The sequence below is a fragment of the Urocampus carinirostris genome, chromosome 17, assembly GCF_059441175.1.
Source record: "Urocampus carinirostris isolate Australia breed hairy pipefish chromosome 17, RoL_Ucar_1.0, whole genome shotgun sequence".
In the NCBI taxonomy this organism is placed as follows: domain Eukaryota; kingdom Metazoa; phylum Chordata; class Actinopteri; order Syngnathiformes; family Syngnathidae; genus Urocampus; species Urocampus carinirostris.
The window spans coordinates 10,674,640-10,699,560 of NC_142365.1; the positions used below are offsets into that span (position 1 = coordinate 10,674,640).

A 24,921-nucleotide genomic window follows, 5' to 3' on the forward strand; every position below is an offset into this window, starting at 1 on the left:
TATTGGCGTTCTCGCTGGATCGGTCCGCAGGACAGAGTTCCGCCCCTCCACAAAAAGTGACGTCACCGCTCTTTGGCGCCCCCTTTCGGCTACGTCCTTACACAACGGCGTCATCATGGAGGAGAAGCGGACGTCTGGAGCTGAGTGACGGGGGCGAAACACGAAGCTGCACGTCGTCCGCTTTCACTGCTCTTGAAAGGATCTAAAAAAACGGTGAGATCCTCTTTTATAAAACGTATTTTGTGACGTGGCGACCTTGCAAGGCGGAGGGCGCCGCGGTGCATGGTTGCGGATTATGCAAATGTGACGCGTTGCCTTTAATCAGATTATTACAGCAAGAGAGGAATTTCTATCTTTTTTTTCCTGTCGTAAGATTTTAGTGGGTCACGAATTTAAATCGTCGCAAGTGTAGAATACTGTACATCGGGAAGAAACGCAAAAAAAAAAGATGTCTCGCTCGTCAATGGATGCGCACCATGGACAGTTCCTCAGATGTAGGCCTGCAGCCGTTGGGGACAACGTAGGACCCGCGGGCCGGAAGCGAACCACCAGTATGAAGTATTTATCTATCTATCTATCTACCTTGTCATATCCCTCAAGAGGGGTGACCGACAGCAAGAAAAACACATACAATAACAAAGAAAATAAAAGAGAAAAAAAGAAAAAGAAAAAAATACACACAAATTTTTTTGGACCATGGCCAACCCAATTGCCCAAACACCCAAATAAGTTAGGCACCTCGGCACCTAAGTTGGTCATGCTTTCGTCCCTCCAGATGAAACGGGACACCAGAAAGCGGCCATGTCACTCGGGTCAGGGTGACACAACACACTCTTTTGTTCAACAGCGCGGCCCGACAGCTTTCACTGGTTTACCCCTGCTGCATCATACGGGTGCCCAGCCCATCCTTAAGAACGCGTCCACAATCCCACTATCCTTTCACAACACCTCTCCACTCCTTCTTATCACCGACAAATGAAGTATTAGGATACCAAAAAGAAAAAAAATATGCTGTTTTTGTTTTTCATCAATGAGAAATATGTATCCTATGAAATACTTGAGAAATAAAATATGTATTTTCGAGGTAAAGCATTTTTTCATAGGGACATTTTTGTATTTTGAGGAATTAACTTGATGATGAGGTGCCGTGAGTGTTAGTTCTTAAAAAAAGGAAAATAATCGTAATAAAGGAGGTTATTGATGTGATGTCTCCTGTACCTACTTGATGGTCCATGGCTTTGGTCATGATCATCTCCAGAAAGATGTTAAATACAGTTGGAGTGAGAATGCAGCCTTGTCTGTGGTTTGAAACTTGCTCTATAACATTATTGCACTGTGGATATTGGTATGCGGCTGTTCAATGGTCTGAAGTAGTTTCTGGCCCATGTTGTACTTCTTTATGGTGTCCCACAATGCGGCTTTCATGACCACCGTCTTGAAATCCACAGTGTGGCTTTCCATACTTGGTCAAACACCTTCTTGCAATCCACAAACACGTGATAGAGGTTTCTCTAGTGTTGTTGCAACTCCTCACATAGGATATGCTGATTAAAAATCTGTTCTGTGGTGTTCCTTCCCTCCTTGAAACCTGCCTGTTCTTCAGCTAGATTTTTTTACAGCCTGTGGTTTGAGTCTTTTCATTAAAACCTTTCGTATAACTTTACTTGCATGGCTAATGTGACTGATAGTTCTGTAGTTGGAGCATAGTTGAAGGTTTCCTTTCTGTGGTAGCATAATTATGAGTGATGTTGTCCATGCAGATGGCCACTGTCCTGTTTGACGGATCATTTTGCAAATCTTTGCCAAGATGTCTATAGGTATATGTATTAAAACACATTTCCTTCTTAATATTTGTATTTTCTCAAAAATTAATAATCTTGCTAAATGACTCATGCTTGTCCAAGAAAATGAGAAATGTATATCCTATAAAAAAGGGGGTTTCAACAGGGTGCCCCACAGCACCAAGGTGTCCCCTCAGGACAGCTGAGGTGCCCGCAGATGTGTTCTGAAAATAGCTCACAGGTGCTGGGTAATAGTGATTTTTTAGAAAATGATTTTTTTTTTAGTGGTTAACTGAGTCTATTTCACCTTACTTCCAATAATTAAGACAGTAATAATTTAGTACGAACATAAAAATAACATGTTATTAACATGTTATAACATATTTATTTTAAAAAATGCATATCAAATGTGAATTTTTCGCTAATTAATAACAAAAATTGGCTCTCTGCTTGAAAAGGTTGGAGACCCCTACTATAAGAAGTCTAAATACACTTTGGGGGTTTTCAACAAAAAATTGAGGATTTATGTTTCACATAGAATTTCACAATAATTCTTTACATAGTATTCCCTTTCAGGAGGTATTTTACCCTAAAATTGTATTCATTGTATACAAAAATCATGAATAGAGACTGATTACTGTATTCTCCACACAGTTACAATGACTGTGTAGGTAAAGCTTTTTTCCCCTCCTCTCTCATCATTTCATTATGCTGTCTTTGCAGGTCACCCTTTAACACCGCCCCCAGCCACAGCAACAAAAACACCCAGCATCATGAAGCACTTTCTGAGGTAAGTCGAGACTCCCCTCCCTCCATTTTGTCCATCGATGGAATTCAATTATGATGCTCTTCGGAAATGAATCCCTGTGTTCTCCTAATAGAAAGCTTTATTGATTTTACGCTGTAACAAAACAACGCTGTCTATTCTATTCTTAGCACTATTATTGATTCCACGAAGGTGTTGGGCAATCTCTGCTAAAGACGTCTGTCAGTTTCTATTTTTCGCTAAGAATGAATAGAAAATCTTTATCCTCTGCTCTGATTGCTCTAATTTATGTATATTCCTACCTAACTACCTCCCACCCTATGTACCTTCTTACCTACCTACCAACCTCCCTATGTACCTTCTTACCTACCTACCTACCTAACTACCAACATCCCTATGTACCTTCTTACCTACCCAACTACCTACCTACCTACCAACCTCCCTATGTACCTACCTACCTACCAACCTCCCTATGTACCTACCTACCTACCAACCTCTCTATGTACCTTCTTACCTACCTACCAACCTCTCTATGTACCTTCTTACCTACCTACCAACCGCCCTATGTACCTACCCACCTAACTACCTACCTACCAACCTCCCTATGTACCTTCTTACCTAGCTACCTACCTACCAACCTCCCCATGTACCTTCTTACCTACCTACCTACCAACCTCCCTATGTACCTTCTTACCTACCTACCTACCAACTTGGCTATGTACCTTCTTACCTATGTACCTTCTTACCTACCTAACTACCTACTTACCTACCTACCTATCCACCTACCTCCCTATGTCACAAGCCAGAAACGGAGACAGGACCGATAGCGTTCGTTTTAGATAGATAGATAGATAGATAGATAGATAGATAGATAGATACTTTATTCATCCCGGGAGGGAAATTCACATTTCCAGCACCATCCCTGAGCTGAGACAATACAATAATAAAGCAAAAAGAATACAATATACAAATACCCAATGTGACGTGCAAATGCCCACTGTAGCGTGTTGTATACAATATATGAATAGTGCTACACAGAATACATATTGCAATAAAATGCGGGAATATGCAATGTAGGGGGTGTGGTTTAATGTGGGCTTTTACTCTGCCGGGTAGAGTTAAAGAGCCTCATGGCATGAGGAAGAAAAAATCTCTTCAGTCTGTCCGTAGTACAAGACAGTGACAGCAGTCTGTCGCTGAAACTGCTCTTCTGTCTGGAGATAATGCTGTGTAGTGGATGCGATGGATTGTCCATGATTGACCGCAGCTTTTCCAGTGCCCGTCTCTCAGCTACTGTTGTCAGGCTGTCCAGCTCTGTGCCCACAACAGAGCTCGCTTTCCTCACCAGTTTATTGAGACGAGAGGCATCCTTCTTCTTGACGCTGCCTCCCCAACACGCTGTCGCATAGAAGAGGGCGCTTGCCACAACTGTCTCATAGAATATTTTCAGGAGCTTTTTGCAGATTTTGAAGGAGGCCAGCCTTCTGAGGAAGTAAAGTCGGCTTTGGCCTTTCCTACATAGAGCTTCTGTGTTGGCAGTCCAGTCCAGTTTGTTGTCCAGCTGCACACCCAGGTATTTGTTTACTCAGTTTTTATTGAGGAAAAGAGCAGTGCTTAATTCTACGATCCGATAATCGACGGTCAAGGGTAGCTGAAGGCAGGAACACGGAAGTGGCCCTTCCGTGTCGAGCGAGGGTAGTCGTAGACAGCGAGAAAACAGGTCGATGGCCGGGACAGAGGAGCAATGGCAGTAATGAGTCCGGAAAAGAGGTCGGCAACAGGTATCAGGCAGGAAACATCGCAAAACAGGTCGACGGCCGAGACGGGGGAGCAAAGCAGAAACGGTTCCAGAAACCGGTCGGCAACAGGTATCAGGCAGGAAAAAACAGGGCAGGACAGAGCTTGCCTAGCTGAGAGCATAGGTTTGCAGACGGTCTGACAGCTTCCTCTTGGAAGACTGGGGTTTAAAAAGAGTCAGAGAGCCAATAAACGACCAGGGCGGTCAGCTCCAACAGGGCAGTCGCAGGTGCCCCGAACCAGCAATCATGACAACCTACCTACCTACCTGTCTACCTACCTACCTACCTACCTACCTACCTACCTACCTACCTACCTACCTACCTACCTACCTACCTACCTACCTACCTACCTACCTACCTATCAACCTCCCTATGTACCTTCTTACCTACCTACCTACCTACAACCCTACATACTTACCGACTGAAGAGGGAAGGACTTTTCCTTCCTACGAGTGTTATTTTACATCTGATTGTGAGACAGGTAAAAAAAGCGCTGGAGCAGAAAAAGCAGTTTCTTTAAAGTTTTATTATTACAGAATATTCCGAGCACAAAATGGACGGTGGCTTGTAGGATTCACGAGTGTGCAGTTAAAAATGGTTGACAATTACTTTTATACAGGTAGGTCATTCAATTACTGTTTGTGTAGGTAAACCAAAACCTAAAAATAGACAGGTAATGGGAAAAACGGTTCTCTTGCTTGACCAAGAAGCGACCTAAAACATCAGTTAGTTGATCAGAGTATAAATTGAAGTGCCCTGGAGATTATTGATCAGGTTTGAATAACGACTAATTTCCAAACTGTTACCCAAAAGTTTCCCTAAAGCAAGCTTAAGTTAGTGGTTGTCTCTCCCTCTTTATTTTGTTTTGACATGTGGATATCTTCCTCGCCATCCCTCAACTGTATTGTTTAGTCCCAAGTGTTGTGTTCTATTCAATTTTCTTCTGTAGATTTGAGTTAAAAAAATTCCCATGAATATTTGAAACAGAAACTTGCCATGTAAGAAAAAACACGATTAAATTGAGAATGTAGCCCCACTTTAGATTGTGAGATTGACATTGAAGGGTTTCAGCCATTTTTTCCGATAAAAATAGCTAAAAACTGCTGTGGCGCCCTAATAGGCGAGACGAACGCAAGTTTGCCTCATCAATTTGTCAAACTATTTTTGATTAAAATGATTTAATGACCTACAAACGCTACAGCATTGACACATTTCAACATTGGTGGGTCGTCAGGGCCTTCAAGGCCTTCTCTGTTTGCCTAAAGATATATGAATCATGTGTATATTTTGTCAATGAATATTTATTAATAATTCCAAATTGTCTGTCAGCATCCTTTCATTGCTTTCTCCCCTGCTTACAGATGTGTGCTTTTATATTTAAGCATTTAACCAATCACAATTCAAACGTTAGTTCTTCTTAGGCTCAGAGATCTACATAGAGGCCTTCACAAAAAATCCTGAAGGCCATGTACCATTTCATCAGAGTTTGAGAAAGCTGTTGGTTTAGCCAATCAGATTTTGTGTTGGCAAAATGAGGGCTTACTGGAAGGCCTTGGGAAATGTCAGCTAGAGGGCGGTAACGCAGTCTAATTCTACTAAATTATAATTGCATTTATTTTTTTCATTGTACTGTGAATTTTTAACTCATTTTTATACTGAGCAAATTTGATATCAAGCAACTCAAACTCTGAAAAACACACAACAAAATGTTATCTAAAATATTGACTTTTCAGTGCAACAACAAATTAACAATGAAATACAATGACAGAGTTTACATTTATTATGTGAACCACGTTATACCCCAAAAACATAAATTAAAATATTCACAGATGTATGAAAAATTGATGAAATACAAAAATGTTTTAATCTTTTTGATACTTAATACATTTAAAGTCAACAACAAAGAATCCATGGGGTAAACAGACATTCCTTAAAATCCGGACTATAGAGCGCACCTGATTATAAGCCGCACCCACCGCTTTTTAAATGATTTGCCACTTTCGTACTTACACAAACCGCACCTCTGAACAAGCCGCATTCGCACGCATTAAAACTTGTGACACAATTACAAGTTTAATCCAGACCAGGCTGCAAGTTCCACAATTAAAACTTTTACAATTGAAACTGGGGGGGGTTTGGGGTTTTTAAGGGTTATTGTTCTATCTTCGTTATTCATTATCCATTTTCCGTTATCGGTCAGTTCATAATACGCTACAAAGCCTAGGAGCCGGGACACTTACTCTCAGCCAAAAGGCTAAGCTAAGGTCCTAGCCCTAAAGCATTGCTGCGATCATTGCGAATGCACCGTGCCCGGAAGTACTGCAATACCGGGCTGGCTAACCACTTCGCCGCCGTGCTGCCTCAGCCGTCACATACAATAATTTTAGAATATCATATTCAGCTAGAATCAAACCCAGATAGCTATCCTAGCCACAAGACAAACTTAGAACCGCAATCGGCATCATGAATGGAAAATGAAACCCGTAATTAACGTGTGATGCAGACTTGTAAAGTCCGGGTCCCGTTGAAAGTAATCCAAGGAAACAAAATGTATATTTCCAAAGTTAAGGGTGGGAAAAATATATATCCACTATTGTCCGCTGCGACAACAGACAGATCTACCGGTAACTCAGCTTTACCCCACTTCCCATCAGCCCGCGTTTGCTCCGCCCCTTCTTTTTGATTCGCTCGTAGAACACATAACAGAATAAATCTCTCAAATAAATACATTACAAAAATATACAGTTGCAAATACATTCTATACATGCTTACACATATTTACGAAGAAAGACGGTACACCGAGAGAGTTTTCAAAGCTTTAATAATAATAATATAACTTTCATCCCAAACCGTGCCTTTGAACGGTACCAACACGCTAGTAGGATCTCGTTGCAATGCATAAAGCGTGCCTGTCAAAAGAAAGCATCCCGTGATTGTGAAATTCATGGTAGATCGTCCTCAAATTCCTCTTCACAATTATCGCCATCAAGAGCGTATTCCTCATTATCGGAACGTACCTTTCCTTTACAGGCAATGTATGCATAAACTTAGAGTTTGCAGTCTTTCTTGGCGCACATATTCTACTGGTCTTAATCTTACCTTTTATACTCCAACGCCGCTGGTGGCCGTTAGAAAAATTCCATAAATTGGCCCCTTCACTGAATAAGCCGCAGGGCTGAACATTTGGGAAAAAAGTAGCGGCTTATAGTCCGGAATTTACGGTAAGTATTGACCAATCACAAGAGAAAACAAGCGTCTCAAAGGAAACCTGCTTTTGATCCGTGGAGAGACGGCTCCTGTCCTTCACTTCCAAGAGCCGAGTCAGAGAGCCGGTTTGTTCACAAATGACACATTCTTAAAGGCCATCATTGAAGACCTAGGTTTGAAATGCGTGGCTGGCCACTGCAGTACAATCTTATCACACTTTTCACAATCCACCTAAGTACACTAAAGAGATCTAACTGTACAAAAACATGAAAGTAAGACAACCTAATGGATTTATTTGTGGTCTGTCTTCTGTCTTTCAGGGTGTTGAGTCAGTTCTTGGTTTTCCTTTACTGCAAATGTTTGTGGCGAGGCCTCAAATTGGTGGCACGCAAGCTTACCGGACGCTGTGAGTTACAACGGATCTGCTACAACAACAAACATGGCGCCCGTAGGACGCTCAAGATTGGTGAGTTTCTGCTCACCTCATGTCGGGACAACAACTAAATTTTATTTCCCAAATCCGAGTACCGTATATTTCAGACTCTTAGGCGCACCTAAAAAACCCAATTTGAAAGTGCGCCTTATAACTCGGTGCGCCTTAGATACCGCCCCAAAAAATAATCGAAATGAATGCAGTATTTATTCGTATGCGTTACTACACAAGGTTTTACGGTATACTACTGGGCCACCTGTGTTTCAAATGACATGTGAAAAGGCATCAGATCCGAATATCAATCTACCAATAGTGGATATATATTTTTCCCACCCTTACCTTTGGAAATATACACTTTTTTCCTTGGATTACTTTCAACGGGACCCGGACTCTGCAGGTCTGCAGCAAACCTTAAGTACCGGTATAATTTTCCGTTCATTTTGCCGGCTGTGAATTTTGGACTGTGTACTTTAATGAAGGACATTCAGTTTCAATCGCGGGACTTAAAGTCGGGTATGGGTTAATTTTGTGTTTGTGTTACATGTTTTGATGTGGGCGCATGCGGCTTATATACAGGTGCGGCTTGTGTAAGTACAAAATCGGTTTTCCTCTTAAAATGGGGTGGGTGCGGCTTATAATCAGGTGCGCTCTGTAGTCCGGAATTTACGGTACTTTTACTCAGATAGTAGATTTCTTATTCACCAATATTTTTCTATTTAATACATGTATATTGAATTTATATTCAGTTACTTGTTTCTAGCAGAAGGTTAGGGTTATTTGTAATCTTCTGCATTGTACATTAATTATAATAGATTTTATATTTGTTTATAGATAATCGTTTTTTTACCATGAATAATATATGTCTTATGAAGTTCCACGAAATAACTTTATCTAGCAGATAGTGTAGCATTCATTTTAGAATCGATAGATAAAATGATGGTAACTTGGATTCAAAAAAAAGAACAAAATCTCATTTTTTAAATAAAAACAGAGGGAGTATCAGAACCGGAACAGGAGGAGGACCCAGATGCGTAACGTCTTCACACAAACTTTATGGGAATGGGGCAGTCATGTGCGTGAACACAAACGGCAGTGATTCGGCGATTGCTGAGTGGAAGAAGTAAGAGAGAGGCGTGGAAAAACAGGAACCCAGAGGCCAACGGGATCAATACCAGATACATTATCAATACCAGATACATTAGCAGATACCGGACAGACGGGGTCAATACCGGACAGGACGTAACAGACAGGAACGATACCAGATGCACGAGCAGATACCGGACTGATGGGATAGATACTGGACAGGATCGGTCCCAGATACTGGAGACTGGAGTCAGATATCAGGGCAGGACGAGACAGACGGGATCGATTCCGGATACTGGAGACTGGCGCAAGATATCGGACAGCATGAGAAAGGCGGAATTGATTCCGGATACCGGAGACTGTAGCAAGATATCAAGCAGGACGAGACAGACGGAATCGATACCAGACACTGGAGACTGGAGTCAGATATCAAACAGGACGAGATAGATGGTATCGATACCCAATACTGGGGACTGGAGTCAGATATCAGACAGGACGAGACAGACGGGATCGATACCAGACACTGGGGACTGGAGTCAGATATCAAACAGGACGAGATAGACGGGACCGATACCAGACAGAGTCAAAACACGCGTCTTGCGGGTGCAGAGGTTCGTTGACGGACTGACAAGGTGTGAGTGAGAGCACTGAGCTGAAATAGGAGGGAAGCAAGTGAGGGCAACGGGCAACCGTGACAGTGAGGGTGATAACATGTTTAAGAAACTAACAAGTGCATTTGAATTTAAAAATGGCTGTTGATCTGAACACAATCTCCAACTTTGTCTCCTGCTTCCCTTGCAGAATCATCTCTGAAGTACTCCAAAAATGAGGTGACTATTGAATCGTATCTCTAAATAACAAACCCTCAATTTTTCAAGTTTTGAATGAAATTTTGAAATTAATTATCTCGGAAGGTTTAAGGATATAAAACACATCTGGTGAATTCAGAAATCTTTTGTCAAGAACCGGAACAGGATCAGGACCCAAATGCGTGACGTTTCTCACACAAGCCTTTTATTTTACGGGAAATGGGGAGTCATGCACGTTGGGCAGCAATGATAGGAAGCCAGAGGCCGACGAGATCTATACCAATTGCCCGACCAGATATCGGACAGATGGGGTCGATACTGGACAGAACAGGACAGACTGGATTGATATCAAAACAGGATATCGAAAATAAACCCGACAAGCTAGACGGGAACAAAACTGTAAACCGATATTAAACAACGGGACAGACAGGATTGATATCAAAACAGGATATCGAAATTAAACAGGACAAACTAAAAGGGGAACAAAACTGGAAAATAATATTAAAAAAGGACAAAATAAACGGGAACAATACCACACAGGAAATACCAACAGTAAAACAGGACCGAGTCAAAAACCCACGTCTTGCGGGGCAGAGGTTCGTTGACGGACTGACAAAGGAAGAGTGAGAGCACTGAGCTTAAACAGACGGAAAGCCAATCTGTCAACGAGCCGCAGCTGGTGCCACACGGGCGGGGCCAATTGGGCGCCATGGCAACCGTGACACCATGTAAAAATTGAGATTACAAGCTTTCTAAATAAACCACATGTGTTTTTATATTTCCGAGATATTCAATGTCAAAATGTGCCTAAGTCTTTCGGAACCTCTTGTACAGTCCCTATCCAGTTCAAAGCATTTTTCTCTGCAGCTGCTGCGATCCGCCCTCAGCGCCCATCCTGACACGGTGGAGAAAAGCATCGAGGACATCATGGCCCTGAAGAAGATCAACCCTGACACCAACCCTCAGTACGACTCCATCGCTCTAGAAAACGGAACCCGGGTCTGATTCGGGATATTCTTTCTTTCTCCAGGTTGGGCATCTCCCTCCAGGCCAGCCTGCTCCAAATTGTCGGCTACAGGAACTTGGTGGCTGAGGTGGAGAAGCTCCGCCGGGAGCCGTATGACTGCGAGAACCAGCAGCACGAGGAGATGTTGATGAAGGTGAGTTTGTTACTTAAAAATATTATAAAGCTGGTGGTGTTAAGAAATAGGGCCTTGCAAAAGTACTGACTCCCTAGACTTTTTTTTTTACATTTTGCCATATTTCAGGCTTCAAATTTATTGAAAACAAAAACAAAAAAATATTTTCTAATAATCTACATTTGAGAAATCTATCTATCTATCTAGAGTTAGGCTCTGACCAACTCCAGCGACCTGCTCTTTTCAGCCGCTTCGGCTGTATATTGCTGGCGTCACTAAAGAAAATCTGGTTCAAATCCAGCTCCAGACTTCCTGTGCGGAGTTTGTATGTTCTCCCCGTGCTTGCGTGGGTTTCCTCCGGGCACTCCGGTTTCCTCCCACATTCCAAAGACATGCATTTCAGGTGAATTGGCCGGTCCAAATTGTCCCTAGGTGTGACTGAGCGAGTGAGTTGTCTGTCCCCGTGTGCCCTGCGATTGGCTGGCAACCAGTTCAGGGTGTCCCCTGCCCACTGCCCGATGATTGCTGGGATGGGCTCCAGCACCCCCGCGACCCTACTGAGGATAAGCGGTGTAGCTAATGAGATGAGATGAGATGAGATGTTCTGGAAGCAGTATCCTTTTGGGCTCCCGTAGTGTGTCTTCTTCCAACGCACAGGCTTCATTTGAAGCTACAACGACCTCTAGTGGCGAATGTTACACACTGTCACTTTATTTCCTTTTTTATCGCAGTTGTGGAAGGAGTTACGTCCGGACACACCCCTCAGCGGACGCATTTCCAAGCAGTGGTGCGAGATCGGATTCCAAGGCAGCGATCCCAAGACGGACTTTCGAGGAATGGGGCTGCTGGGTCTCCACAATTTGCTGTAAGAACGTCTCACACCAGAAACAGAAAATCAATTCTTACCCATTGGTCGATTTTTTGTCAATTTTAGGACATGTTATCTTTTTTTGTTGATGAATTAAGAAAAAAACGATCATTAAAAGGAAGCAAATTAAATTTTGGGATACATCTTCTTTCCACACAACACCAAGAAAACGAGCTTATGCTAAAATGTTAGCAATCTGATTTAGCATTAGCTGCTACAATTTGCTATCTAGGATAACACTTATTTTAAAATATTTATAAGTAATAAAGTAGCTGCGAAATATTTCTTATTCTATGTGTATGATCGCCATTAAAGGCAAAAAACAATCAAGCTTTGGCGCTCTCTAGTGGCTCCCTGGCACTTTTTCAAAAAAGTTTGATAATGGAAAATGATGTGGTTTCTGTTGAACATTACACAAACATTATTAATGTTTTCCAATGACTATAAATGTACAGTAAATATATGCAGTATGTGTTGCCTTCCTTAAAGACTAAGATTTTCATTTGTTGCGGTTCCAATCATATGTTGTTGTTTTTATGGTCTAATATGGCTCTCTTAACAATTTGGGTTGTCGACCCTTTCGCTCTATGATTGGGAATTGCGATCACTATTAGCATGCTAGTAAATTCTATTGAAGTAAAAAACACTTTGGTTCCTTACATGGTTATATTATATCTTAAAAGAAAACAGAGTTCTACAATTCAGGAAGAAATAGCTATTGCCAAAATGGTTAGCAATTGTAATTAGCATTAGCATGCTTTGAAAGACTATTCAGGTAAGATTAATAAACACTGTGGTGCTTTGCATGGTTATTAATCTAAATCTAAATCTGAATCTAAGTCTGTATCTAAATCTAATCTATCAACTCTAAACTACTTTATAAATCCCGATTTGTGTGTGTGTGTGATTGTACGTGACTTATACGCTCCGAAACGGCTAACTCGATTTTCGTGAAAATTTACACAGTTGTACTTTAGGCCACCGCGAGTGTCTTTAGTTAGGTTTCATTCAAGGCACCTCAAATAAATACCAACAAAATTGATAAACATCTGCTTTCGTTTGGTCTGGTTTCATAGGGCCCCTCTGGAGGCAAATTGGTTAACGCAGCTCCCGGCCAATGCTAAGCCATTTGCCTGTATTGTATTAAAAAAACCTTTAGACTTTTCTACTTTGCTCTGACAAACATATAATAAACTCCCTTTGTCTCCCGTTTCCTAATCTAGCTATTCATGTTAGTTACTTAGTTGTGGCCTGTGGCTTGCAGGTAGCCACTGTTAGTCAAGTCAAGTTATGTTTATTTGTGACACCCTCAATCACAGGGAGTCTCAAAGAGCTGCACAGAGCACAGACTATTGCAAACTACAGACTATTATTAAACCATCCCCTGATCTAAAACCTACATCCGGGCAAGGAAAAACTCAAAAAGTTATTTATCAAACAATTATTTATCAAACAAAAGCGAGTACAAAACACAAGACGACTGCACTCCTAGATTACCATGAAAGGAATCCCACGGACAGAAACGTGAGTGCCTTTCTTATTCAGTTACAAGGATTCTGATTGGAGGATAAAATAAATCACGTGCTTGAAGGAGGCATTAAAAGACAAACAATTTATTTGGTTACATGGTGTGATATACATTGCTAGCCACTAGAGGGCACTTTAACTTAACAATAAACACAGAAAGAAGAGAGTACACTCTTCCACTAGGGGGCAAGCTAACATAACAATATACTGGACTGTCTCAGAAAATTAGAATATTGTGATAAAGTTCTTTATTTTCTGTAATGCAATTAAAAAAACAAAAATGTCATACATTCTGGATTCATTACACATCAACTGAACTATTTCAAGTCTTTTATTATTTGAATATTGCTGATTTTGGCTTACAGCTGAAAAAAACTCAAAAATCCTATCTCAAAATATTAGAATATCATGAAAAAGTATACAAGTAGGCTATTCAACCAATCACCTGAATCATCTAATTAACTCGAAACACCTTGCGAGGGTTTCCGGAGCCTTAAAAACACTCAGCTTGGTTCAGTAAACCGAATCACTGCTGATCTGACTGCTGTCCAGAGGACCATCATTGATACCCTCCATCAGGAGGGTAAGACACAAAAAGAAATTTCTCAAAGAGCAGGCTGTTCACAGAGTGCAGTTTCAAAGCATATCCACAAAAAGTCTGATGGAAGGGAAAAATGTGGCCGGAAACGCTGCACAACCAAGAGAGATGACCGCAGCCTTAACAAAATTGTGAAGAAGAGCCGCTTCCAGAATTTGGGGGAGCTTCAAAGACAGTGGGCTGAAGCTGGAGTCCAGGTATCAAAAGCCACAGTTCACAGACGTGTCCGGGAAATGGGCTACAATAGCCGTATTCCCATGGTCAAGCCACTTCTGAACTCAAGACAACGGAAGAAGCGTCTGACTTGGGCTATGGAGAAGAAGCACTGGACAGTTGCAGAGTGGTCCAAAGTCCTCTTTTCAGACGGAAGCAAGTTTTGCATTTCATTTGGAAGTCAAGGCGCCAGAGTCTGGAGAAAGGCTGGAGAAGAGCAAAATCCAAGTTGCTTGAAATCCAGTGTGAAGTTCCCACAGTCAGCAATGGTTTGGGGAGCCGTGTCAGCTGCTGGTGTTGGTCCACTGTGTTTCATCAAGTCCAGAGTAAATGCAACTGTGTACCAAGAGATTTTAGAGCACTACATGCTTCCATCTGCTGAAAAGCTCTATGGAGATGAGTATTTCATTTTCCAGCATGATCTGGCACCTGCCCACAGTGCCAAAACCACCAGTAACTGGTGCACTGACCATGGCATCACTGTCCTTGATTGGCCTGCTAATTCCCCTGACCTGAACCCCATCGAGAATTTGTGGGGTATAGTTAAGAAGAAGATGAAAGACACCAGACCTACAAATGCAAATGAGCTGAAGGCCGCTATCGAAGCATCCTGGGCATCAATAACACCTCAGCAATGCCACAGGCTGATTGCCTCCATGCCACGCCGGATTGATGCAGTAATCCGTGCAAAAGGATTCCCAACCAAGTACTGAGTGCATCAATGGACATTTTCAAATGTTTTGATTTAGTTTTGCTGTTATTATTATTATTATTTTTTTTTTTACTTGGTCTGAGGAAGTATTCTAATATTTTGAGATAGGATTTTTGAGTTTTTTTCAGCTGTAAGCCAAAATCAGCAATATTCAAATAATAAAAGTCTTGAAATAGTTCAGTTGATGTGTAATGAATCCAGAATGTATGACATTTTTGTTTTTTTAATTGCATTACAGAAAATAAAGAACTTTATCACAATATTCTAATTTTCTGAGACAGTCCAGTACATCGAAGGCCGTATCCTTTATCCCTGATACTAGCGGATCACAGACTTCCTTTGTCTAGCGGTTCCTAGGAGTGAGAAAAGCAAAATGATTTATGTGATAAGCTAGAATAAGGAGTCTTGGACACCACAGTAGTTCATTGTTTGATAAGCACCTGGAAGTTCTTTTTAACGGATAAGCTAGCATAAGGAGTAACCTAGGAACCTGTTAGTGGCCTTTCAAGTTTTAGCATTTAAATGAGGGACACATAGTTGGTGTCTGGGAACTTATTCTTTTGACTTTGAAGGTGAGTACCTCTGAGCACAACTCAAATTTGTAAAACCACACAATTATTGAGTTTACTATAAAAATATAAACATATAAAGATATAAGAGTACAAAAGTAAGAGTCTAGGAGTATATAAAAGTATAAGAGTATAAAAGATATAAGAGTATAAAAGGCAGATTTAGACCATAATTTCCCTTACAGTTAATGTCATTACTCAGGGATAAGTTAACATGCAAATTAGCTGATTTTAGTTGCTCCATCTTAGCTTTTTTGTGACTTTATGATGCGACATCCTTTTAATAGCGAATTATTCCATCAAGTCAACTTATCTGACTTTGTTGACTTTGTTTTTACTCATTTGAATGTGGATCTTCAGGTACTTTGCGGAACATGACAAGGCGACAGCTCTGCAGATGCTCCACGACTCTTTGTTGCCCAAGAACAAGTATGTTACACAAAATTTTCTGTATAATTGTAGTTTTTCTAATAATACTGCTTACTTCACTGCCACCGTCTGGAATCATACACCAGGGGTGGGCAATCTTTTTGAGTCGCAGGCCGCATTGGGTTATAAAATAGGGGCTGAGCTTTCTAGGTGTAGAAGTGGTGCTTGGTGAAGGGGGGAAATATCAATCTCAGTAATAGTATTGATCCGATCCAAGTACTTGCTTTGTACGCTAATATCGCTAATTATATCGATCTGTCCACACTAGAGGTAAGATCTTTGTCCCGGGCCCGAACACGACCTGAACCCGTCTGTCAACAAGTCAGGCTTCTCTCTCAAGCTTTTTTTTTCTTTTGTGGAGGATCTACACAGCATGCCCTTACTTTTACTCAAGTCATTATTAAGATAAAGAAAATGCCCACCGAGCTATCAGTTTAACTCTAAATCACTAACTCCAAATGCATTTTTATCCTCAGGGTTTGGGTAAAAGACGCGCGGTTTCCCCCTTCCACCTCCCTCACGTCAGATGTCATTTCTGCTACTTGTCACTAACTTACAAGCTTTACAAACTTTCTTTCTGCTTTTGGCCAAATCTTTCACTATTAGTTATCGGCAGGATTTGATTTTCTTTTCGGTGTCATTTGGTTCAGTTTGACTTTGTGTTTACTTTGGCGGGAAATTAAAGTTTCAGGTTGATTTTGGGCTCGTTTATCAAATCAAGTTAATCAGTCGGGTTTGGGCGGGTTCGGGTTTTTCTACCCGCGACTCGGGTCGGGTTGTATTATTTAGGCCCGATCTTACCTCTAGTCCACACCAAGCGTGTGGCCTGCGAGTTTTAGTTGGCCCACCCCTGTCCTACACACTCAGTTTCACGACATACAGTTGGAAGCTTTCGACCCGTTCAAGATTGAAAATTCCGTGTCGGTTGGCTTCCGTCCTTCTCCACCCGGGTCGATCACTTCCTCGTCACAGTGTGTTGATTGCATGACTGCTTTGGTTTGCTTTGCCATCAGCATCTGAGTGAGCTTCTTCTGTCTGTTCCGACTCACGCTTCCTCACCTCCGCCTCATTGCCACGCCCGCCTCAGGAGTGTACGAGGGGGCCCCAGGTACTCCATCGTCACTCACCAGCCACCGATTCCACGCCCTTTTTTTACAGAATCCATTGAGCGGCCACTGATTCGAAGCATTCCTCATCATTTTCTATTCTAGATCAGTGGTCGGCAACCACCGGTTCGCGGACGGTACAGGGCCGTACAGACAGAAAAAAAAGCTCCATATTTTTACCTCTTGTTTTAATAACACTGCTACAATTCAGACTGAACTTGAACTTGGGGTTTGAGGTGCTACGTTTAAACTCAATCAGAGTGTTTTGCACGGACTGGCGCAGTTGCAACTGTCACCATGGAAACGAGGATTCCCGACAGTGAAGGATAAATTAAACCAAACGGTTGCGCTAATAGCAAATCAAAGTGGAGTATGGTCAACTGCATCATGCTAGAAAGATTGCAAGCTTGCCGATATGGAAAAGAATTGGAGGTTGGACAGGTCCCTAAGTCAAGAACATGACAGCGGGACCACATAACTCCCAATTTTTTTTGCTGGGGTTGTTCATTTAATGAGTTTTTGTTTATCACTTAGCATGCTTGCGTAAAAAAACCTACGTTTTGCGTAAAAAAAACCACGATGGCTACCAGAATGTGTTGCTATTAGCACATCTGCTTCACAGTTCAGACGTCCCTCAAGGTAATGGATGATCTACCCACTTGGAGGAGGTGGGTACTGCAGGCAGAGGTTCCTCAAAAAGAGGATGGTATTTATTTAAAAAAATCCAGATCAAAGTACAAAACAAACAAGTGGGAACAAAAGCAACTCACAAGAAACTAGAAACAAGATCAAAACCAGACAAAATTCAAAGTACAACAACTGAAACTGGAAATGGAAACTGCAAGGAATAGAGTAACAATGAGACGAACAAACCTGGAGTAGAAGTGAAAACAACACAAAGAGCATGACTTAAAAAGTGGACCGCAATTTTTGTTAGTTTAGCATGAAACTGGTGAAAGTCAGAAAAGGGCTATTTCAAGAGCAGTCCAAAATCATACCCAAACCCCAAAAAAGATGAAAAAAAGAAGAGTTTATTTGAGCGCATCTAAGAAATGCACATACTTGCACGTGCATTATAAGGTGCTTGAAAGAGCCTGCAGTAATGAGCCAGAAGATGCCGTCAGTGACTTAAAAAGTTTCATACTGTACAGCACCTTTAAGAAGTACATTATTTATAAAAAAAAACTTGTGTTTTAATCAATTTTTTGCATGAAATCTGAAATATATATTTTGATATAAAAAAAATTGAAAGTACAGACATACATCTCCAGCTATTTGACTAATGGCTTTAAAAGCAGTACACAGGAACGCTTCAAAAATTAGATTTATTTTTGTGGAAAAGACAAAAAAGAAGAACTTGAAATGACCCGACAAAGTGTGTGTGTGATCATTGCACACACCTCTGCCCAGTTCAAAATACCTGCCGGGGCCCTCTGGTGTTAGGAGGTATGCCAGACCCTGACAGTTCTGGGTTAAATTCCAGCAACCTGCCTCCTTGTGTGGAGTTTGCACGTTTTCCCCGTACCCTCGGGCACACTCCTCTCACATTCCAAAATCATGGTTAAGATGGGCAAGCGGTTCAGAAAACGAATAAGTGTGATTTTGGTGTGATGTTACTGTCAAGGTTAAAAATTTAGATCGTATCAGGATGAAGAAAAGAACACAATAAGAGTAGGAGATTTAGATTTTTGATAGCCCTTCCATCGGTGGTGCGTGCTTCAGGGATAAATCACGCTCCCCCTATGGCGAAAGACTCATTTATTTGGAAAGCACAGGCATAGAACAACAAGTCTGATTGGCTTAAGCGAGGTCACATGAACACAAGAAAATAATCTGATTGGTTTAGACAGAAATCACATGTTTAAATGAAGTAAAAATTGCTGGCCACTAAATGGCGTGTGACCATAATAAATAAGCAGTAAGGAAAGTGAAGCTTTTTAACACAAAAGGTACAATATGTCACTGTAAAAAGAAAGGAATGTAGGGAGGAAAGCTCTTCCCTGCACTTCCCAGCACCAAAGCGGAGGCCATACATTTGTTGCAAGAATACAAACAACACCTGGATATAATCGTTGGCTTCTTTAAGCCACTTTTGAGGATAAAATCATAAAAAGCCACATTCAATCTATAATTTCCCTTACAGTTACGAGGACATTTAAATGTTCCACATGACGACACAATGGATTTATGCTCGTTATTGTTGCTAATGTTATCATCATTATTATTTTAGAAAATGGCAAAACATGTTTACTGCCACCCTTGGACCGGGCCTTGAAAATGAATCGGTCTGTGGTACAGAAAATGTTGCCGACCACTGTTCTACATGGCAGTATTGATGATACCATGTTCAAGAACCTTTTTTGGGTTCCGAGTGAATCATAAGCACCTTTGCAGCAGCATGTTAATGTGTTTTTGTGTGTGTGCAGCGAGGAAAATCCATCAGAATTGCAACGGAATGATGACAAAGCTATCGGGTAAGGCTCTAAATAATTTCACCAAGTGTTAAAGCAGGGGTGTTACCCACCTTTTAGCTCGGGGGAAACATGGTAGGGAAAAAACTCTCTCGGGGGCAGGAATAATAGATTAAAGAGAAAAAAGAAAGGGAAAGAGAGGTAGAGAAAGTGAGGAAGAGAAAAAAATAAGAATAAAAGTAATAGAGAGAGAGGGGGGCTAGGGACACAGCGAGAAAGAGGGATAGAAGGAATGAAATAAGAGATAATAGAGAAAGATGGAGACAGAGAGATACAAATATAGAGACAAATAGAGGACAAAGAGAGAAAGAGAAAAGGGATCGAGGGACAGAAAGAGTGAAAGAGAGGGATTAATAAAGACAGAGAAGGAGAAATAAAGAAAGATAGAAAGAGAAAAAGGAGAGGAGAGGAAGAGAGACGGAGAAAGAAAAAAAGATAGATCATGAGAGAGATGAAAAGAGAGAGAGAGAGAAAGATCAACTGAAAGGAAAGAGAAGAAAAAGAAACAACCGATACAGTCCTGCTTCCCCACAGCTACTCATTCGCCATTGTGGGCATCAATATCCAATATCGATAACCGATACAATCCTGCTTCCCAACCGCTACTCATTCGCTATCGTGGGCATTAACATCCGATACCGATAACCGATACAGTCCTGCTTCCCCACAGCTATTCATTCGCCATCGTGGGCATCAACATCACGGATTTGGCATACTCACTCCTGGTGAGCGGGGCCCTGAAGACGCATCTGTACAATGTGGCCCCCGAAATGGCCACACTGCCTCACCTGCAGCAGACTTTCTGTGAGTTAAAATCTTCTATTCTACAAATAATTGGATCATTTCTCTGGAAAAACCTATTTATATACATGTTTATAAATACATTTACCACCACGGCCAGCAGATGTTTATTCTTTTTATTAAATGTCTGGCACAGTAGTGTGTAGCAGCCTGGCATCACATCTGACAATCTTGGTAGCCAGCCGGCACAGCAATCTACCGCTACACTAACTACGTACCTGCAGCCGGTGGCGCCATTGTAATAGACGGATGTTACCTGTAGAATAATCCTTTTTTCACAGAGGATGTGTTCCAAAAAGTATTATATTAGTATAAATTGATTAACAAATAAATGTACTGTGCTTACTAAATATTTTATTTTACAATGAATGTCTGTACTATCAATTTAAAATTCTAAAAATAATCTCGCTGCTTTATTGCACTACTGATTCCGAAAGGGTCAGGTGCCAACTTCACTTCCTCCTCGCCGTAAGACGCCGCCACGTCTAAAGGACTCCCAACAAGAAAGCTTATCAGCTCAAAGCAATGCCAAGCGTTTATCAAAACAAGGCCTAATTCCCGCTATCAAAATTCCCCAGCCAATACACTCTACACTTAGAACGGCGCGACCTGTCCTCGACCTTCAGCCTCCTGTGAAAAATCCCCTCTGCATTCAACAAATGTAATTTGTATTATATTAAATCCCTTATAGTCAAATAAATAAAATAAAAATCCTTCACTACGCATGATGAAAACCTGCAAAATAACGAATCAGCCGTGATAAAGCGAGGGAATATTATATCCAAAGCACGTAACAGCCCGGTAACGTACCGACAAATTTTGCAGCCAGCCGGCACAGCAATCTCCACTATACTCGGTAACGAAATACTGCTTGGACTCTGTGTGTGTCAGGTTACCTGATGCAAGAGTTCCATCGCTTCTGGATGGAGGAAGACCCCAGCGACATCATGGAGTTCAACAGGGTACGCGCAAAGTTCCACCGCCGGTTGCTGCGGCAGCTTCGGGACCCCGACGCGGTCCTCTGCCCTCGCTTTTCCGCCTCCGACCTCCACCTGGTCAACCTTTAGGCTCACTCACCCACCGTCACCTGTCACATAGCCCGATATCGCTTTTTTTTTTTTACATTCGATACTACACCACCAGCGTCCTACGTCACGATTGTGGCACCACTGTCGTATCACTTTTATTTAGATGATTGTATCGCACACTTTTGCAGAGGTGGGAGACGGGAGTCACAGGACTTCAGTTTTAATCAGGTGTGAGTCAACAACCTTGGTAAAGGTAATTCCAAATTCTTCGAACACGCAAAATGTGAGGAAATAGTACATGGTATTTGCATAAAATACCCCAATTATTTTCTGAGATGGTGCATTTTGAAGACAGCATGTCTTCTCTTTGTCCTCTTAGCTGTGACATCATCGGAGGAACACCGTCACCCTAGTACAGTGGAACCTCGGTTTTCGAACGCCTCTCAGTTCGGACAAATCGGTGTTCGACAAAAAATTACGAGAAATTCTTGCTTCGCTGTTCGGTCAAAAAATCGGAGTTCGAACGCCGGTACGCTAGGGTGCGATGCTGAGCGGCGTACGGGTGTTTTAGCCCCTAAATATGCCTCCGAAGAAGGTCGGTGCAAGCAGGACAGGTGAAAAAAGTTGTTCGTCCAACTATTGCCTTTAAGAAAGACATAATAGCTAAATATGAAAGAGGTGTACGAATTTCCGATCTTGCTAGTGAATACAGCATGGCTAAATCTACTATCCGTACGATAGTAAAGAATAAGGAGGCTGTGAAATCGAGTGATGCGGCTAAGGAATTTAGCGCTATAAGCAAGCAACTGCCGCAAGTTTTGGAAGAGGTTGAAAAACTTTTGATGATTTTTCTCTCCCACCGTCCACCACCAAGGTGAGAAATCCTATTCATAATCCTTTTTTTTTTAATTTTTACACGTTCATGTTAGCGAAATATTTCGTACGGAAGATTACGCTAACGCGAACGTACGATTAGCTTGGGTTAGCTTCATGTTTACGTTCTTGGTAAACATTCAGGGTGTTGGAACGGATTTAAACGATTTTACATTACTTTTAATGGGTGATCGACCAAATCGGTTTTCGAACAGGGTTCTGGAACGGATTATGGTCGAGAACCGAGGTTCCACTGTATATGGATTGACGCGTTAATGAGTCGAAGAGGTTACAAGTGTTTGAAGCAAAGTTTTGGTAGTTTTTGTAGAGAGAGCCTTGGCGTTGTGTCGTAGGTGGATGCAGTAATAGTAGAACAAAGGCGAGCAGCCTAAAAAGGGCTAACTGGCAAAAACCCGAAGACACGAAAAGCTAACGGGGGCTAACCGGGACGATCAACAAAAGACGGTCATAGCCTCGGCTAACCTGGAACCAACAACGAAAAGCGGAAATGGCTACGACAATAAACGCGAAGCAGGCCGGGATTAGACCAAACGACACATCAAAAAAGTATCAACCCCAAGCTAGCTGGTCAAAAAACAGGCAGTGAGCACCAGGCTAACCGGGAAACAACAACGAAAAGCAGAAATGGCTACGACAATAAACGCAAAGCAGGCCGGGAATAGACCAAGGGACACCTCAAAACTAGCGTTAACGGCAGGCTAGCCGATCAAAAAACAGGCAGTGAGCAGCTAGGCCAGCCTGGAACCAACAACGAAAAGCAGAACCTGCTATGACGATAATCGTTCATCCGGCCGGGAATAGACCAAGGCCTACGTCAAAACTAGCGTTAACGCCAAGCTAGCCAAACAAAAAACACGCAGTGAGCAGCTAGGCTAACCTGGAGCCAACAACAAAAAGTGGCAACAACATAAAACGATAAATGCAAAGCCGTCTGAATAAACCAAGGGACATGTCAAAACTAGCGTTAACGCCAAGCTAGCCGGTCAGAAAACAGCCAGTGAGCAACCAGGCTAAACGGGAAACAACAACGAAAAGCAGAAACGGCTACGACAATAAACGCCAAGCAGGCAGGGAGTAGACCAAGGGACGCGTCAAAACTAGCGTTAACGGCAAGCTAGCCGTTGAAAAAACACGCAGTGAGCAACCAGACTGACCGGGAACTAACAACGAAAAGCGGAAACGCCCATGACGATAAACGTGAAGCCGGCCGGGAATAGACCAAGGCACACGTCAAAACTAGCGTTCGGAAAACACGCAGTGAGCAGCTAGGCTAACGGGGAACCAACAAAGAAATGCTGCAATGACTACAGCAACGAACGTGAAGCCAGCGGGGAGTGAACCAAGTGGTAGGCAAAACCGACGCTAACGCCAGACTACCCAGCCAAACAACACACGGTGGGCAGCCAACGAGCGCCACCCGGGAGCCAACAAAACAGGAGAGCCCTCGGCAGCCCCGACACTAAGGTCAAATTATATTTGGGAAAACCTTTAAAAATTTGGCAACTTTTTTGTTGTCGCAGTGTACCGTCGATTACCTAAAAGGTCTCGTGTTTTCACAATTGTTTTACAAATAAATAAAAAGTCAATAGAAAATAATTTGCACGTATGTAAGTAAATCTGGCAAGCTAACCTGTACATGATTAAACAGCCACGTTTTTGAGCCAAGAGATTGTTTAACCCAAGGTTGGGCAACAAAAAATGTTGAAAGAGCCACATTGGACCAAAACAAAAATAACAAACATCTTAAAGCTTTATATAAGCCCTATAAGGAAGGCAACATATATTGTGTAATGGAAATTTGTATTCATTGGAAAAAGTTTAAAATGTTTGTGTCATGTTTGTCCTGCTGCTGAAACCAAATATTTTTCCATTATCAAACATTTTTTGCAAAGCCACTAGGGAACGCCAAAGAGCCGCATCTGATCCCAGTCCTGCTTGTTGCTGACCCCCGGTTTAGCCAATACGAATGCAGAACTCGATGACGTGCAAATAAGTGAGACTGTAAGAAACAGTGAACAGCGTTAAAGCGAGGGTTCACTGTAGTTTTACCCTACACAAAAGACTTGCTTTGCTGTCCTCTGGCGGCATCATGGCGAAATACAACCATATAAGGGAATCAAACCTCGATTGCGAAAACCTGAGACGTTCTTTCTCCCACCTCGTTACACTCGTTTTGCTTACACACACACACGAAACTTGCCAATATTTCGAATGTGTTTGAATGCTTCTCATTTGCCTATATTTAAAAAAAAATACATTTTTTCTAATGAATGTCTCACACATTAACGATTGTTTCCGTTTAAATTCATCGAATGTGACACTTTCAATGTCTGACATCTGCCAAAGCAATAATTTAGAATTGTTTGCTCACCACGGGATTGTTTCGATGTTTTGATGTGCTTTATTCGTGCTGAGTTATAGTTTACAACGATGAGGCCATGGGACAAAAAAATAACTCGACGGGAAAAAGAAAAGATTATATACAGTATGGCGTCATCTTCATCCTGGAGCCACATGCTGCTTCACCCAAGATGTATATGTTTCCATTTATTTGCCTTTTTTCTCGCCTGTGGAGTGTCAACGCTTTATTGACGACATTCTCGGAAATGTCCGGAGTAGATATCGTAACTCTCGTGATTTATTTGTGCTGTGCATTGGAGAACACAATAAAAAAAGAAGGGAAAGACA

General features: G+C 41.9%; 1 protein-coding gene across 3 annotated transcripts; it reads left to right on the forward strand.

Annotated features, from left to right (window-relative positions):
- The first annotated feature begins 78 nt into the window (after positions 1-78).
- Positions 79-24,921, forward strand: elmod1 (ELMO/CED-12 domain containing 1). Of its 3 annotated transcripts, none has more exons than XM_088320666.1 (12): positions 79-213; positions 2,505-2,571; positions 7,874-8,019; positions 9,871-9,899; positions 10,746-10,843; positions 10,909-11,038; positions 11,749-11,882; positions 15,865-15,933; positions 17,021-17,041; positions 19,466-19,513; positions 20,181-20,314; positions 21,203-24,921. In XM_088320666.1, exons 2-12 carry the CDS (start codon positions 2,555-2,557, stop codon positions 21,376-21,378), a joined length of 1,002 nt encoding a protein of 333 aa, XP_088176792.1. In that variant the 5' UTR covers positions 79-213; positions 2,505-2,554; the 3' UTR covers positions 21,379-24,921. The 3 variants fall into 3 exon arrangements, with proteins under 3 accessions (XP_088176792.1, XP_088176790.1, XP_088176791.1); XM_088320664.1 differs by lacking the exon at positions 79-213 and adding an exon at positions 365-551; XM_088320665.1 differs by lacking the exons at positions 79-213; positions 17,021-17,041 and adding an exon at positions 370-551.

Excerpts from the sequence above, each read along its gene's own strand:
- elmod1 (XM_088320664.1), top strand. The coding sequence starts at position 449 with ATGTCTCGCTCGTCAATGGATGCGCACCATGGACAGTTCCTCAGATGT. Across the intron at positions 552-2,504 it reads GGGCCGGAAGCGAACCACCA|GTCACCCTTTAACACCGCCC; the intron begins GTATGAAGTATT and ends CTGTCTTTGCAG. Across the intron at positions 11,039-11,748 it reads ACGAGGAGATGTTGATGAAG|TTGTGGAAGGAGTTACGTCC; the intron begins GTGAGTTTGTTA and ends TTTTTATCGCAG.